Here is a 16,495-nt window from a genome sequence, read left to right on the forward strand (position 1 = left end):
TTAGAGTTCCTCTTCAGGTTCCTGACTGTTACCACGGCAACAGCGGGACCACAGTGCCACCTTTCTCAGTGGTTTGAAACTTGTGGCTGCTCAGTGTGAAGAGACACAGGAGGGGCCTCCACGAGACGCTGGCGGCCCTGCAGCCAGATCAAACATCTCTCAGTGGTCCACGCTGCCCCACGTGCACGTCAATAATCAAATTTGTGTACTTAATATTTATCTGTTCCACTTGAATATTGACGTTTTATCTCCTCACGTGTGATTTTAAAAGGCTTCAGTCGCGATCGAATATCAAACGCGCCAACAGCGCCACCTACAGACAGCGGCTGCGCAACACATCTGACAGGTCTCCGCAAATAAAAATAGGAAACTAAGTTGTCTTTTATTACAAAAAGTTACTTCATCGTCAAAGAACCTGCAACAAAACGCAGTTTGAGTATTTGATTTTACTTCTTAACCTTGGTTTTTGTTTTAATCCTTTATCCGAACAGGAATTTGATTTTACTTCAAAGGTTGATTTGTTTTTCAAAGGTTCACGCAGAATTTCTCTGGAGTTTCAAACTTTTCCACTAACAGAAGAAGAGAAGCAGCTTGAATTTTCATATCTGTGCAATCCTGTATTACAGGATGTTAATTTAAGGTGTGGCCTCCAGGGGGCGCTAAAACCACAAGAACAAAATCTCGCGAACATTTTGCTCCTTGGGTTTTTTTCCTGTTATTTCAGCAAATCTGAAAGAACTAAGTAATTAAAAACACCACCCTCATGAAATCACGTCGCAATCTCCCTTTTCATCGTAGAATTTAAAAAGATGCTGAACTAAGACAGCAATTTTCCGAGCAATCAAGTCAATAATTAAGTAATCAGATATAAAAATGTATAATTAAATAGTAGTAACAGCAGTAAAAATCATGGAGTTATGGAAGTAATGGAGTTTTGAGGTAACGGAAAAGAGTATAATCAAATAAACCAGCGGCACAAAAGTAGTTTGACTCCATGTGGCTTTTAAAACCATTGTCAACATCTGGGAATCGCCTGTAATTTCCTGCTGTGAACCCCAAAAAAGTATAATTACGGGCACGTACCAACCCGTCATTGAGCTGCTCCCGCAGAAGCTGCCTGCAAGGGAATGAAAGGAATGAAAGGATGCATCCACCTTTGTTTCTTTTACTTTAAGGGCTGCAGCTCACAGGAAGCCTTTTCTGATTCCGAGCTGCAAATATTCCTTGTTAATAATGTTTACTGGTATATTCTCTTTACTGAAAAGTAAAGAGAATATACCTACCCACAAATCTGATCCAAGACTGCCACCTTGTGGTCATGATGAGAGGTGCATCTGAGACGTCTCGCTTACGCTGCGTCTCCTAAAGGTATTTCAGACGGAGCTTGGTGCGTTTGGGTGGAGGAACCAAAAGGCAAATTATCCACAAAACTATTTGTTATAGAGAGGTTGTCACAACAAATCCCACCTGGTAGATGTCCCATTTACACAGCAGCAGGTGAAGCTGACCACAATAATTCTTGCTTACGACAAGGACGGGTTTATATTCCGGAAGATATATTGCGTATTTCTATTTGATAAGTTTAAATGCAACAATTTAAATCCAGCCAAAATCATCATACGAAAAGTAGTTAAAGTTAAATCTGTCCAATTTTATAAGTACTGTAAATGTCGGTGCTTTTATTTTGAAATCACCGTGGCAGCCGCTGGCGTGGAAACGCGCGTCCCCGCGTCCCTCGGAGGAGCGAGCCTGGAGCTCGCGACAGCCCGTTGAGCAGCGTTAAAACTTCCCGCAGAGTGCTGCAAGCTGTAAAATATCTGCGGTTTCATTCACCTGTATCCGCACAGGTGAGTCCGGCGACATGTTGGAGAAGCGCTCGGTGCTTTTCTTGCACTTATAAAGCAAAGACAAAGGAAAAGTTGGTTCTCGCCGCGCACCGGCGCAGCTTCAGGACCACCGGCTGTTTGCTGGGAGATCCATCAGGGTCCAGCCGAGAGGACCGATGAGGCCGGAGAGCGAGTGAGCTCCAGCGGGCACAGGAACCATGGTAAGACCGCGATCAGAGGTCGGAGTTGGGGCGCTTCATGACCCGGTTCAGCTCAAAACCGGGAGAAATGAACATTCTGGCTGCGTCTTGTCTAATTTAGTAATGCTTAATAAGTTGGTGATGAGGGGGCGGTGAGTTGATTTCACCCCGGAACCATCAAATCCGGAACTATCAACTCAGACCTGAGTAGAAATGAGAAAAAAATCAAACCTCTTTCCCACAGCAGTTTGAAAAGTAAACACGCGGGATAAATGGCATTATACAGTGTGGACAGGATCATTTCTTTCTGCCTGAGAAAGTACATTTAGCTTGTCTAAATTTGGGTCGGTTAGTGTGTGTGTGGGAGAAGTTTAGAGCCACGTCTGAAATAAATTGAGTCCAGGCACTTCAGATGTTTCTTTCAGGTTTGAAACAGATGTTACTTTCCCTGAATTTAATTAAGTTCTCTGCAGCACAATCCTGACGGTTAGCCTAATGCTAGCTGAGCTGCGGTCACATGGCGTCTCCAAAATGTAAGATTTCCAAGAAAATCCCATCAGTAACTTGTATAATCAAATAAATGGAGGCGTAATAACAAGCTTCTAGGACGTGTTGCTGTCCCAGGGTTTGAGCTCAGCTGCTCAGCTGTAGGCGTTTCCTTTCATACAACAAATATCCGCCTTCTCTGCCCGGATCAAAGGACAGAAGTAAATATTAAATAAATAAAATAATAACCCTTTGGTCTGATTTGTTCAACGCCATCTGTTGCTATGCCAGTTAAATTCCCAGCTTGGAATTTATTTTCACTTCAGAATGAGACAGTGACGCATGGCTGCACAGCTGTACAACAACAGTCGAAATGTTTAAAGAGTGGTGAAGTACGAGGGGAAAGTCGTTGGCTGTTGTTGTTCTGGTGTCGTCGGTCCGGCCGACTCCGTCTCTCATGCGGTCCCTACGCGCTCACGTTTCAAATTGGTTCCATATGTAGTGCCGCCTGGCTCCTGGTGAGCAGTGCCAAGTGGAAACCAAGAAGCCCTCCGCTGGCTCTGCTGTCCTTCCACGTTCTCCTCTGGCTCCTCTGGATCCACTGGGGGGCTGTTTGTGATCACCAGGGCGCCAAGGCAGCACGCACCCTGACGCGTTGAGCCGCGCCAACGCCCGCAGGCGTCGGCCGTTCAGGCTGTCTTCTCATGGGAACTGTACCGATGGCGACCCCAACACCCAACGCAGCTCCTATTATTGATAGCGGGCTAGAGCAAGCGTGCTAGCCTTCTGGTTAAACTGACCCAGGAAATTCTAGGGGACCTCTGGATTCTGAACCGGGTTACTCGATATGATGAGCGGCTACGCCTGGGGTGCAGCGGAATGCTCTAATGCATGCTTATTTACCCAGAACACCCAGCACAGCCCAGCTGAAGCAGATTTACCCCTCTTATTTAATCAGGAAGGGGCCTCTGAGGTTCTGCTGCTTGATGCGAATGGCGGCTGCTGCCTCAACGGCTCACGGTTCCCTCGACACAATCGGGGTTTCTTCATCTGTAACAGATAAAATGACCCATTTCTCTGGTTAAAGCAGTCAGACGCCGTCCAGCGCTGCAGGACTGAAGCTTCTACTCTGGGAGGAGGGTGAACAGAGACGAGTGTGTTTATAGTCGTCTTTATCGTGGAGGTGTGACCACGACGCGCCGCTAAAAGCCTGGTGGCCTGTGTCCAAACGCCTCCTCCGATTGTACAGAGCAGGGAACTCGCCTCTGTCCCTGAGTCACTGAGCAAACAGGAAGCAGTTCGGCTCACACGGCCCCGTCGGTTACTCTCAGTCAGCCACTTTTCTTGGCGAGTGTTGAAGCTCATTTGCTTCCTTTTCCAAATGTGCATTTGGGAGCCACATGTGAATCTGTGCACGGCAGAAGAAAGAGTTGAGGATCAGAGAGCGTCAGAGCCCGTGGGTCTGGTCCTGCTCAAGGTTTATTCCTGGTAAAGAGGTTTTTTTTCCTTTTGCCTCTTCTGTCCAAAGATCCTTATACTGAGGAAAAATGGGCGATAAGGCCGCTCAGAGCCTGGACCAGAGCTAATCCCTGGAGCTCCAGCTCCATAATCCATAAAAATGGCCTTTTTTTATAGTTGAATCTAGAAAAATCCAATTTATTCTTCAGCGTTCGGCTAAAATCTTTGGGAGACGTGAAGATTTGCGGACGTGCCGGCCGTCTCTTCGAGATGAATCGCGATGGTTTTGGTGTTTTCATGCCCCTGCAGCTGCAGCATGTGTGAGGGAACAAACCCGTCTGGAGATATCGCTAAACAAACCAGACGGTGGCCAAAATAATCCCAGCCGAGGATTTCGGGCTGCAACAGAAACATGGCGGTCGTCAACAGTGAAACGTTCCTCTTGGGCCCGGCTGCTCCGCCACCTGCTCATCGGTGCGTTCGCCCCTCAACAGGAAACTAACAACGTGCGCAGCAGCTCGCGGCGCCATTTCACATCTGCACACGTGAGCGTTAGCGTCATTTATCGGCTCTTACAGCCGCTCCGCCGCTCGCTGGTGCGTTCGTGCCCCTCGGGCGCCTCCGGCCGCCGCATTACCACCTATTCCTGCATCGCTGCACCCTCGTCCCGCCTCCGCCTTGGTTTCAGCAGGAAAACTGACTGCAGGGGCGAATGTGTGGTCACGTCCCGGTTCAGCACCAGTGAAACCACACGGGAATCTGCTAACAACCTTAAATGAGTCCAAAAACCTGCAAGGAGTCCGATCTGATCTAGATTCTGGTGATCGATGACTGACCGGTCTGTCAGGGCTGAGCAGCTGCTCGCTCGGCTCCAGCGTCCAGCATGTGGGTGTTCGGGATGTTTTTACCAAGTCCAAGAATCATAAATTTTAGGTTTGACCCCGTTGCTCTGTGAAACCACGGCAACATTTGAGGATTCCTCCTCTCCTTCACACATTTTTAAACCATAAATGACACAAATGAGCGTAAGGTTACGGGGAAAGGGACACAGGATGTGCTGGGAATTTAAATGCGACACTTTGACACCCACTCAATTTCCCTCATCCCTTCTCCGGCTGTGCGTTGTTTCCAGAGGCTCAATAGAAAGGAAGCTCCACGGTGAAGCCGTTCCCCTGAATCCCCTCTGAATGATGGCTTTTCCTGCCGACATTCCTCAGGAAGATAAGGGAAAATCTGTTCTGTTCGGCACATTCCGCCGTCTCTGGAGCCCAGCGTTCGTATTTACTTCTCATCTGCCACGTTGATCCTCAGCCTCCTGACTGCTCTTTAGCTGCCCTCCACCAACATGGTGGCTCTTGGTGCCTCCCTTTTGCCCTTCTTTTATCTTCCACGCGTCCCCCTCGACGACCTGACCCGGTTCATTGTGGTTATGTTGCAGTTGGCAGGTTCACACACACACACACACCCACACACACACACACACACACACACACACACACACACACACACACACGGAGGAGCAGCTGAGGCAGGCCTGTGGCTAATGGGGATTGTAATAAAGCAAACACACGTGCACATTCCATCTCGCCCATTAAATGTGTTTACAAGTTCTTTCCATCTCGTCTCCCGTTCTCTGCTTCAGTCTCCCTGTGAGGAATGACAATATTCAGGTCTCCTGAGTGGGACACGGGGCGGCCGTCTGCCTCTCCTCCCTGCGATGCTGCTCTGGTTCAGATGCAGCTCAGTCGTGCCGCTGTGGGCAACAATCAGACAAACTCGCAGGAAGTGGAGCTGAATGATATCTTTTTTTTGTTGCAAGGAACGAATCTTAATTGCACTTTTTTCTCCACGGGTTTCTCCCGTTGGTCTAATAGTGGAGTGTTTGCTGGCCTGTGGAGCAGCACCAACTCTTGGCCACTGGACAAATCGCTCGGCTCTGACTTGACCGGGTTTGTCTGGGCCGCAGCCAAATACGCGGACCTCCAGATGAGGCTTTGGTTAAGCTCGTTAAAGAGAGATTGATGGCGGCGCTGTGGGAGAACTGGCAGCAGAATTATTAGTGAGTTTTTATTTAGACCCAGAATGAGGTCTCCTTCGGCTCCGGGAGCCGTGTTCCTGCGATGCGGCTGCAGATTTTCACAGCGAATGAAAACAAAACTGAGGGCTGAAGAGGCGGAGAGAGTTGATGTGTGTTTGGGTTCCGAGCTGCTGTCGCGGGACATAAACACGTAATTTGACGTGTATTTATGGCTGAACGCTGCGCAGGAGGACGTAATTAGAGAGTGCAGATGGAGCAGATAACCTGTTGCCTGCAGGGATGAAGAGACGCCACTCCAGAACCGGAGCGCCGGAGCAGAGAAGCTCGGCGCCAAAACTGCCACGTGTGAGACTTGAGTCTAGATCTGTTCGTCAGGGGGAACAGAGCCCAGAGACCCGCCTGCCCTCCTTAACCCTGATTCTACCTCCGGATCGGTCAGAGGGGATTCAGAGAAATTTAGATTCAAATTCTCCATTTTTTATTCTCTCCTGCTGCCTGAAATGTCAGGAAAGGGTGAAGATTTGCATCGTCGACGTCAACAAACGAGCCAGATCTGAGCTACGGAACCGCTTTTGTTTTAAATAATGAGGTGCTAAACTGCTGGATGACTGGATTCTAATTATAGATGCCGCTTTCTGATGGAAAACGGTGCTTGTCTCCCTTCTAATGAGCGGCTGACGGCCTGCGCGGGTCTCTCTTCCTCTTCCTTCAGAATCACTTTCTGAATCCTCTTTGATCCGGTTGGGGAGAAATCGGGCTTTGATTCTGAGGCGCGTCTGCCTGAACGCTGTTTTAATCAAGCGCAGAGACCTGCTGCCCTCGTGAATTTCAGACATATTTCCAGCTCCGCCGACGATTAAATACCCACAACCGCCGGTTCATTTGCAACATCAGCTCATCTGTCGCCTCATCAGCTGCTCTTAAATTTTCCTTAGAAGCTTAGAAATAAAGAACACATTGAGGCTTTTGCTCTGCATTAGCTTAACTTTGGACACATTTTGAGTGTGTTTTCCAGAACCTGGATGTCCGGGACGGCTTAATGAGACGCCTCCAGACATTCCCGCCCCTCCTCCTGCCGGTCCTCTGTGCCCGCTCCTCGGGACAGCCGTCTGCCTGCGGCGTGTCTCCACCTCGCCTCTGCATGCCGTCCCTGCAGCCCTCAGCTGGCACAGATGCTGTGAGGAACAGAGTCGGGCCACCTGTTGGAGCGGGTGGGGGAAGAGAGGAAGGCCCGGTTCTGTCAGGAGAAACCCAGAAAAAGGCTGCCCAGCGGAAATTAGCATGTGTTTCAATGGAAGCTCATGATTGACAGCTGAGCTCTTGTTCTGACTGGCCAAGCATCGATCTTTGCAACAGCAGATTGAACTCGGGCTCCTTTTTGTTGCCATGGAGACTGGGATCACATTGAGTGTGGGATGACCGGGCTGGAGCACCTTTCTCTTCCCCACAAACCACCGCCGCCCGCCGCGAACCGCCTGTGTTTTCATCATGTGGTGGCGCCGTGTTTGCTCTCCGGGTATCAGGTCAAAGGTCAGGAGAGCACGGTCCAAACACCCGTGTTTGTTTTGCTGTAACGGGGTGTTGATGGTCGACGCCGCTCTCTCACGCTGACACTTCCTCTCCACGCTGCGCGTGTTGGGGCGGCAGTAAAAACGGGTCCTGACATGTAGCGGAACATCGTGGCAGCACCGAGGCAACGTTCCTGCTGGGCTGGAACCTGTTGGTTGCTTCACTTTCACTCTTTTAGGCTTGAAAATCAACTCTGCAGGTTTGTCTTCGTTGTCATTTCTCATGATAAATAAATGCCTGAATGTATGGACGGGGGGGTTTGAACTGGACCAGCTGGTCTTCACCAGCCCACGTGGGGTCGTGGACTTTGGATTCCATTTCTGATTTCGGCAGATGACGCGGTCATCACAAGGTGACCTTCAGCTGCTGCTGCAGCGGTTTGCAGCCAAGTGTGAACGAGCAGAGACGAAGGCCTCCCGGTCTGAGGCCGGGGTCAGGGTTCATTAGAGACAGACCCTCACCCCGCACCGCTGCCCCTCATCCTCCAGTTCAGACGGTTCACACAGCCTTCCAGATGTCTCCCCAGGGAGAGGAGACCCCCAGGACTCCATTTCCCATCCAACCCCAGGCTGGATATTGTGTGTCTGCTCTCAGCCTGGACTCCTCTTGTCCTTCATGCTGCCGTAGCGGATCAGATTTGATCTGAACTCCAACCTGATGGCGTGAGCAGAGAATGTCGATAAACTCTGAGCAGCCAGTTTAGCTGCACCACCCAGGGGCAATTATATGCTCCTTTAGCATCTTCCGTGGCGATTAGTATTCACAGCCTTGCCTCGCTGTAAAAGGACAGCTCATTTCTAAAGTATGAAGGCAAGATTACCCATGCTGCCCTGCTGGATCAGGGCATTCCGGCGAATAATGGGATCCTTTCACAGGTGGAGGAATCTGGGAATGTTGTTAAAGGCTGTAAAAATGGGGAGGTCGTCCCAGGGGCCTGGAACATTCCTGAAAACACTGTGTTTGCCTAAATGAAGGAGCTGCGAGAGGAGTGAGCAGATATCTGGGTAATCCTGCTGATAAAGCTGCTCCAGACATTACAGCTCTCTTTCTGCTGGGGAGACGTCCTCCTCCATCCGTTTCAGCCACCTACAGTAAAGGTTTTCCTCAGGCAGGTGATGACTCTACTGTGGGTGTTTTAAAGGCTTTTGTTGCATCCATAACAGAAATCAAAAGGCTTCGGAGGGTACGAGGACTCCCGATGTTCCAAACGGGTTCTTTTCAGAGAACTTGTCTTGCTCACTAAATTTACTTGTCTGCATCTAGCTTGAATCTTTTTCTCTCTTTTAGCCGCGACTGGCAACTAAAGTTGAGAACTTATTTTATTTTACCATTAGTCTAATGGTGAGATTTCAATCAGCTTAATTTAAGTGGAAACAAAAATGCCATTTTCGGGATTTTTAGCCTCAAGTACAAAAGGGAAACTTGTTTTCTTCCTATATTTGATGTCTTGGCGATGAAGATTGCCACCTACTGGCCGTTTGACTTGGAAAATCCTGGTGCTTCTGCTTGATATTCCTCCAGCAAACAGCTCCTGTATGAAGCCTTCAGCTATATCTGGAAAAATACGGCTGCTGCGTGCAGGAAGGCAGCAGTGAGATATGGTCACCTCACAGTCTCATTGGTCCCGGCTGGATGAGTCCAATTCTGCTGAAAACCCGGAGCGGTGTGAGGGCGGCTTTATGTTGTGCCTGAGATTTGTGCAGCATAAGCAGGATGTTGCTGCTCTGCTCCATCTCTGCCATCAGAGTCGGTCACCGATTCTGTTGTCCCGCTGCAGCTCTGAGTGGAATTATGTTGCGTTTTCCTTTCCTATTTCTGGAGACATTTGCCTTCCACATGTCTGGAGCAGAGAGATCATTAACTCTCAGGAATCTGCCATCAGTAACATGCCATTCTGACAATTTATGGCTTCCTGCCATTATAATTACGGTTCTCTCGGTCTGACTTCCCTCTATTTTCTCTTCCAGGCCTGGAAATTGTGGTCAAAAGTCTGCTGTGGTCAGAAATGGCTGCTCCTGCTCTACCCTGCCTTCCTCCTCTTCCTCATGGTCTCCGTGATGACGGTGACGCTCCCCCTCCCTCTGCCACCGTTCGACATCGACCAGCGCTTGTCGCGCTCCCTGAGCTCTACGGGGGACTTCAGGCCCAGGTCACGAGCGGCGCAGCTGCTTCCAGCCGCTTTGTCCCTGCCGCCACCCGCCCACGTTAACCACCAGGCCTCGAACGCTTGGCGCTCGCCATCCAAACACCCCATAGTACCCGACAATGGCAAAAAGAGGGCGGATACACGCCGCAGCAGCGTGTCCAGGAATAAACACAAGGCGGAAAAGACGGCAGGCGCCGACCGGCATCCAAACGGACGCCTCGGTCTCCCAGAGTGGACAGGCAGCAACAAGGAGCCACAGCAGAGGAAACAGCCTGGCAGCCACAGCCAGCGGGAGGGACGCAGAGTACAGGCTCATGTTGAAAGAAAATCCCCTGATCCACACCTGCAGGTAAACACAAGAGCTTCAGACACACAGGCAGGTAAACAACAGCATGGACGCACAGACGTGCCGACAGACCGCCACGCGGGGAAAACGCTGGCTGAGCAGAACAGACGGCACCCTGGGAAATCCAACGCGGTTGGGAAGCGGCAGCTGGCTGTCGAAAAGCCCCTCAGAGATCTGAAAAAGTGCCACAATCCCCCCGAGGATTCGACGAGGGAAAAGCCCGCTTCGCTGGAAGGCAGGAAGCCTTTGTTGGAAACCGACACAGCCCGGAATGGAGGCGACGGTGGCGTGTGCACGAGGATCAGCGAGCACGACCTGTCTGACGCCGACCGCAGGCGCGTCAGGATCAGCCCCGCCCTCAGGCCTCTGCCTTGGCTCAGCGAGGACGACGTCCAGAAGATGGTTTTCCTTGCTGGGGGCGAGGTGGTGAGTAAGGCCAAGCTGCCCGCGCACGGGCAGGTGCTCCAGGTGGCGCTGGCTCCAAACCCGCAGTTGATGAGGGCAGGTGATGGCGTGGCGGGGAATTCATCGCAGGACGCACGTGAACACAGACGACCCGAGTCCCACGACGAACGCTGCCAACGGGGCTTCTGTTCCCTCGTCAAACGCACCGACGACTGGTTCGAAGTCTTCGCCTTCCACCTGGACAGAGTTCTGGGGCTCAACAGAAGCCTCCCGGCCGTGCTGAGGAAGTTCCAGAGCCAGATTTTGCCATATCGATACATCAGCGGCGTCCCCAGACCTGTAGTCTGGTGGGATCCAGACATTCAGCACCTGGCCAACAGAGACAATGACCAGAATTCAGTCCCACTCAGCTGGGTCCAGTACCAGGAGCTGCTCCAGATCCGCTGTGGGATCGACGTGGGTCTGTGGTCGGCGCCCTGTGTGGGAATTCACCACTCGGAGTGGGGGAGACTGGGGCTCTTTGACTTCTTATTGCAGGTAAATAATGTTCCTTTTGTTTTATTGATATAAGCAGCTGTGCAGCTGCCAGTCCTGTTGGTGACTGCAGGAATCCTGAAGGGTTGGCCCAATCACAGCATCGTGTACTCCCTCACAATACTCACAGGCAAAATATAGCAAACCGTACCCTAATGCTAACCCTAGCGTTCAGCGATCCCCTTTTGTTTCTGGCGCCACCTTGTGGCCGCAGATGCAGCCTGATTCCATCTGCTCACCTCAAACAAGACTTTAGTTTAGTCCAGGTTTGATGATAAAATGGGTGCTCGTGTCTGTGCTCAGGTATTATCGTTGTGGGAGGAGGCGTGAGCGGAATTTAGCAGATAGCTGCTAAAAATACGCGAGTGTGGTGTGAGCTCTGTTTGAATGGTCGCTAACAGAAAACATTTGCTTCAAGCACATGGTGTGATTTCATTAGCTGAAAGAATAAGAAGTGACTCATCTCTGTTCTCACTTTCCCATTACACACACACACGCACACACACACACATTCCAGTTGTCATCCTGACAGAATCATAAAAGTGAGACTGTGATCAAAGGCTAATTGTGAGAAGATACCACCTGACCTGGTTGAGAAGAACACAGGTGTTTAATGGTGGCCTGCGTCAGAATAAGGAGCAGCGACACTAAATAACCATAACAATATTGCTGTTAGAGGAACCCTCGCTGTGTTCCTCGAACAGCAATATTGTTATGGTTATTTAGCGTCGCTGTTTGCTGCTGCAGTCGGCTTGGTAACAGTTGGTTTGTTGTCATGTTGTCAGGGAGCAACAACAGCACATCTAAGTTGGTGTAATTCATTATAATCAGAGTTTTGCCATAAAAGCCAAGAAATTATTGTCCAGTTCATGGTGCCAACAAACACGACACATAAGAGCTGCGGGAGTGTGTGTGTGTGTGTTGTGTGTGTGTGTGTCCCTCACTAGAGAGGGAGCTGTTTAAACATTGAAATCAGTTAGCATTAATGCTACAGAATCCGGTATGAGACAAGCCCCACCCACATTTATAAGGTCCACTCACTGCCACAAAGCCACACCCATTGTTACAAAGCTCCACCCACAGGTTCAACAAAGATTGCTTTATATATATTTCTTATAGCTTCATATACAGATAAGTACACACACACACACACACACACACACACGTAAGGAGAGTTTCTGCTGTGTGTCTTCAGTAGCCAATACGTAATGAAGGAAAATTGATTTTCTGACCTGATCATTTTACTGAAGGGACTAAGAGATTAAGATAATCGAGGCACCATTTCTGCCGTTTAACGAGCAGAACACACTCGCTGATGAGCTGGTGCGTCCAGCATGTTGATGAGGGCACTGCTGTCATCTCAGTTAAAGCTCTAATAGAGCCCTGCACAGGTGTGTGTCCACACCATCCACCGCACTGGCTCACTTTAATGGTGGTAGAAGTGGTTCTGATGATGGCGCAGGACGCGTTTCCACCCGAGTACTGAATATAACAAACGTGACATCAATATGACTTTAAATTAAGACGATCCAAATAAAAGTGCAAACATCGAACCTTCACTTTGCCCTGCGCGCCTTTTATTGGACGGTAAACACCAATAGACTTTTGTATCAGGTTCCCTTCACATTGATTAACATAAAGCTTTTCATTGATTTCGGGTGACGGCCTCAGCTTCCTCTCAGGGTGGCGTTCCGCCTCCTCAGACCGCCGTTGCCGTATTGGGATCCCAACATGAATAACCTGTGGACAGGCCCCGCCCCTTCCTGCCAGGCATTGATCTGCATCACATCCCAGCATGGTCCAACCAACAGAGCAGTGCTTCTACCCATATTAGAATGATTCCTTTTCTCTTCAAGCTGCGCAGGATCAGACTGTTTCCTTTGATGTTTGAAAGAGCGAATTCCTCTGCAACCGTGGCAACAATGTCCTCGCATCACCACACAAATGGATTCCCAGCTTTACACAAACACCTCCTCCATCTCCAATACAGGGCAGAGCGGCAGGCGCACACACACACACACACTCACACACACACGAGTCTAAACAGACACAGGGCCCTGAGGGCAGATCTCATCAGGGCTGCATCTGCTTGGCTCTTCACATCAGCGTCACGGCAACAACCGATCGCTGTTCTTGTGCAGAACGAGACAAACTCCTTCGTGTTGTCATCTGCAAACAGCTGCTCGTGCAGGATTTGGTGCCGCGGAGGTCACGCTGTTGGAGTCTGAGAGTTCGGGTTAGTCAGGCTTTATGCATCCAGACGACCGAGCGATCTGTGCGGTTGCCTCGGCAACAGCTTGTACGTACCCATACGTGACAGAAAAGTGGGGGAGATGACGGAGGGGAATTATGTGGTTCTCTTAACAAGCGCTTGTTTGTTCCCTGAGAGTCGCTGAAAGGGAAAATAACATCGACGTGTAAAATTATTCTGTTTGTGGCTCAGAAACCGGCTTAGAAAAGGTTTGTGCATCTGGATGGTCCAAAGCTGGGGTCCATAGTCGGCTCATTTTGTGTTCTCGATATCGAGGTTTCAGATCGTGTCCAAGCAAATGACTCCTGTTTGTCGTCTGTTGCTGCAGGTGAACGACCGGCTGGACCGGTACTGCTGCGGATTCTCACCTGATCCGACGGAACTCTGCGTGGAAAACATGCTCCGCACCAGGTGTGGCAACACCAAAGACCTGCTGCTGGTTCATATCCTGGTGCGTTAGCAGCTAGGCTAACACTGTTGTTGTGATCAAGGGGAGAGTGTTGGGAATGAACTGGTTCTGAGCGAGCATGCTGCTTGTGATGTGCATCAGGTGAGGCGGGCAGACCCATCCAGGCTGGTTTTCATCGACAACTCCGGCAGACCCCATCAGTCCATTGACAACCTCAACTTCCGGCTGGTTGAGGGCATCAACGAGTGAGTCTCAGAGTCTCAGCATTCATATTCCAAGGTCATTTTGGCATCCGGGCTGGCGCCACGCTGAGCACGGGTCGTCTTCGTGCTCACAGCAGGCTGAGAGAATGTTTTTGGATCTAACCACATATTTCCCAGGTGATCCAAACTCAAATTAGCAACACGGGAAACATTGCCTGGAAGCTTGTCTGGATAGATTAGCCTGCAGTCAATTAGCCTGCCGCTCAGCGTGCAGAGGGAGCCGGGCCTGACGTCCTTTGGTCTGTTGCTGAAAACAGTGTGAGCCTGGAAATTGTTTGTGATCCATTAAACCAAATATGGTGGATTTGAGGGAAATGTGAGGGCGGCTCTTAGCTGAGTGTTTCTGTTGTCAGGTTTCCAGAGAGGGCGGTGTCGGTGCTCCAGTCCGGCTGTCTGGAGAGTCTCCTCCTTCATTCCCTTTACACCGACAGGGAATTCTGGGAGAGCCAGGGAGGGGCCGAGGGTCTCAGGCCTCTCATCCGCTCTGTGGAACGCCGAGGGAAGATCCTCCTCCAGCACATCAGGGACAAGAAATTACAGCTGAAGAGGGACCTGTGATTGACCCCCACCCTCCTAGTGATTAAACACATTATTGATCCAGCTGCTTCAAGGTGGCAACACGAGTGTGTGCATGTGTGTGTAAGCGGGAGATAGAATAGTCTGTTTTAAATGTGATAACATAAATTTCAGAATAATTACTGCTGCACACTTTGGACCGGCACAGATGTGGCATGGTGCATCCAGCAGGGGGCGGTGTCCCACTCAGTGAAACCGACTGTCCTGGCTGATGTGCAGCTAACGTCAGGGTTTAGTCTGATCCAGGTTCCGTCGTACCTGTTCACCTCTGTGTCCTTGTTCACCTCAGTGTCCTGGCGGTGCTGACCTTTCAACTCGCAATTTAATTACAGAAGAAGACGACCTGCTGAGATGAAAGAGCTTCCAAATGGAGTTCAAAGCCGCTGTGCTGCCCCCTGCTGGCAGGCTGCAGTCAAACTCCTCTCGCAAATGTTTTTGCCTCACAGGAAAAAAAAAAAAACCTTGGAGAATGATTTCATATGGACCCAAATCTCTCTGGTGTTGTGCTTTAATATTCCAGCTACATCAAAGCGGACAGCGATTGATTTGGACAGCTGCTCTTTTGTGATAAGCTTTTTCCACTAATCGGGGGATTAAAAATGACTGTAACCAAAGAGCTGCTTCCCTGGGATAGAAAAGGATCTTTTTTTTCCCCAGAGGTTGTTTTTTTTAATTTGTTTTTCCAGCACTTTGTTAAAAAAAGCCCAGACTGTAGTAGATAAAAGGAGATTAAAGAGCCGAGGCTTTCGGGGCTTGAAGCTTTTGAATTGTAATTCAAGCCACATTTCCTCGCTGCCATTCCCCAATAAACGTGTCTGATGAGGAAAGCTTCAAATGTGTGATCCTCTCTTGATCTCCGCTCGCTCTCCCGCTGCACGCCCATTGTTGCCGTTCAATTCTCGGAATTTCGTTGGCTCGGCGTTTCCACTGCGATCGTTTCCTTCTGTCATGCTTCAGCGTGTTGATTATAGATATGGATTAGGATCACTCAAAGGATGGACAGTGGCTCAAAATGACCCAATTCCCAGGGACAAATGGCAACAATGAAGACAGAGTCATTTCAATTTCTCAGCAGTTGGTTTCCAAACTCCAGATGGATCTCTGCATCCGTCCTGGGAGCAATTATCTTGGAATCTCACTTCCCAAAATTCCTTTAGGATCCTGTCGTTAAAACAGGGACTGTGTAAAACGACACATTGGCTCCACGGCTGGGTCACGGAGTAGCAACGCTCCGATTTAAGAGGATGTGATGTAAAGTTCTTACCTGCAGGTCGGGTCTGTGTGACCTGGAGTTTGGTCCATAATGAGGTTTTTTTATCCTCTTCCTAATTACAGTGACAGCAAATATTAAATTAATCTCCCCTGTAATGTGATTTCAGGTTTACCCGCTGAGTCTTGTGGTTTATTAACATTTATGAGGTTTGAATCTGCATTACCTGCAGCCCCGGAGCCTGGAAACGACAGAAGAGAAGACAAATGTTCCACTGTCACTGATCTGCTGGTCTCTGCAGACTGGGAACAGCTGGAGGGCAAAGGAGCAGAGGCGGCGCCAACATTCAGAGCTCTGCTAGCTCAACGCCGACTTCAGAATCACTCACATGTTCCGTTGTCAGTTGAGAGGCCCAACGTGAGCAGCATTAGCTGCATCAGTGTCTTTGTTAGCTTTGCTGGGTTTCTCCTTAAAGATGATCAACTCTAATTAGCCTTCGGTGCTAATGTCTCGTACTGAGACAGTGGATGAATGGACTGGTTATACTGGGACAGCATCTGCCATGTTTAAGGAAAGCCAGACAGTCCTGATGAGGTGCAGCAGCTCACATTCATCTGCAGGCTGAAATATTAATGGCCGCCCGACAGCTGGAATAACCCAGAGCTTGTAAAACCTAAATTTATTTCCATTTCTGCTGCTCGGACCTCTAAAGGCCTCATCAATTTTTCAGTCCTCATTACTGAATCTAAAGTAATCTCCTTTTTTGCCGTTGGATCCA

At 49.7% G+C, this 16,495-nt stretch overlaps 1 protein-coding gene across 3 annotated transcripts; it reads left to right on the forward strand.

Moving 5' to 3' along the window:
• The first annotated feature begins 1,717 nt into the window (after positions 1–1,717).
• gask1a (golgi associated kinase 1A) lies at positions 1,718–15,342 on the forward strand. Of its 3 annotated transcripts, XM_057045696.1 has the most exons (6): positions 1,718–2,047; positions 9,545–11,011; positions 13,588–13,710; positions 13,810–13,913; positions 14,285–14,507; positions 14,840–15,342. In XM_057045696.1, exons 1-5 carry the CDS (start codon positions 2,045–2,047, stop codon positions 14,487–14,489), a joined length of 1,902 nt encoding a protein of 633 aa, XP_056901676.1. In that variant the 5' UTR covers positions 1,718–2,044; the 3' UTR covers positions 14,490–14,507; positions 14,840–15,342. The 3 variants fall into 3 exon arrangements, with proteins under 3 accessions (XP_056901676.1, XP_056901675.1, XP_056901677.1); XM_057045695.1 differs by having other exon boundaries at positions 14,285–15,342; XM_057045697.1 differs by lacking the exon at positions 14,840–15,342 and having other exon boundaries at positions 14,049–14,534.
• The last annotated feature ends 1,153 nt before the right edge of the window (positions 15,343–16,495 follow it).

Source organism: Takifugu flavidus, chromosome 10, assembly GCF_003711565.1.
Source record: "Takifugu flavidus isolate HTHZ2018 chromosome 10, ASM371156v2, whole genome shotgun sequence".
In the NCBI taxonomy this organism is placed as follows: Eukaryota; Metazoa; Chordata; class Actinopteri; order Tetraodontiformes; family Tetraodontidae; genus Takifugu; species Takifugu flavidus.

Excerpts from the sequence above, each read along its gene's own strand:
- gask1a (XM_057045695.1), top strand. Across the intron at positions 11,012-13,587 it reads TCTTTGACTTCTTATTGCAG|GTGAACGACCGGCTGGACCG; the intron begins GTAAATAATGTT and ends CTGTTGCTGCAG. Across the intron at positions 13,914-14,284 it reads CTGGTTGAGGGCATCAACGA|GTTTCCAGAGAGGGCGGTGT; the intron begins GTGAGTCTCAGA and ends TTCTGTTGTCAG.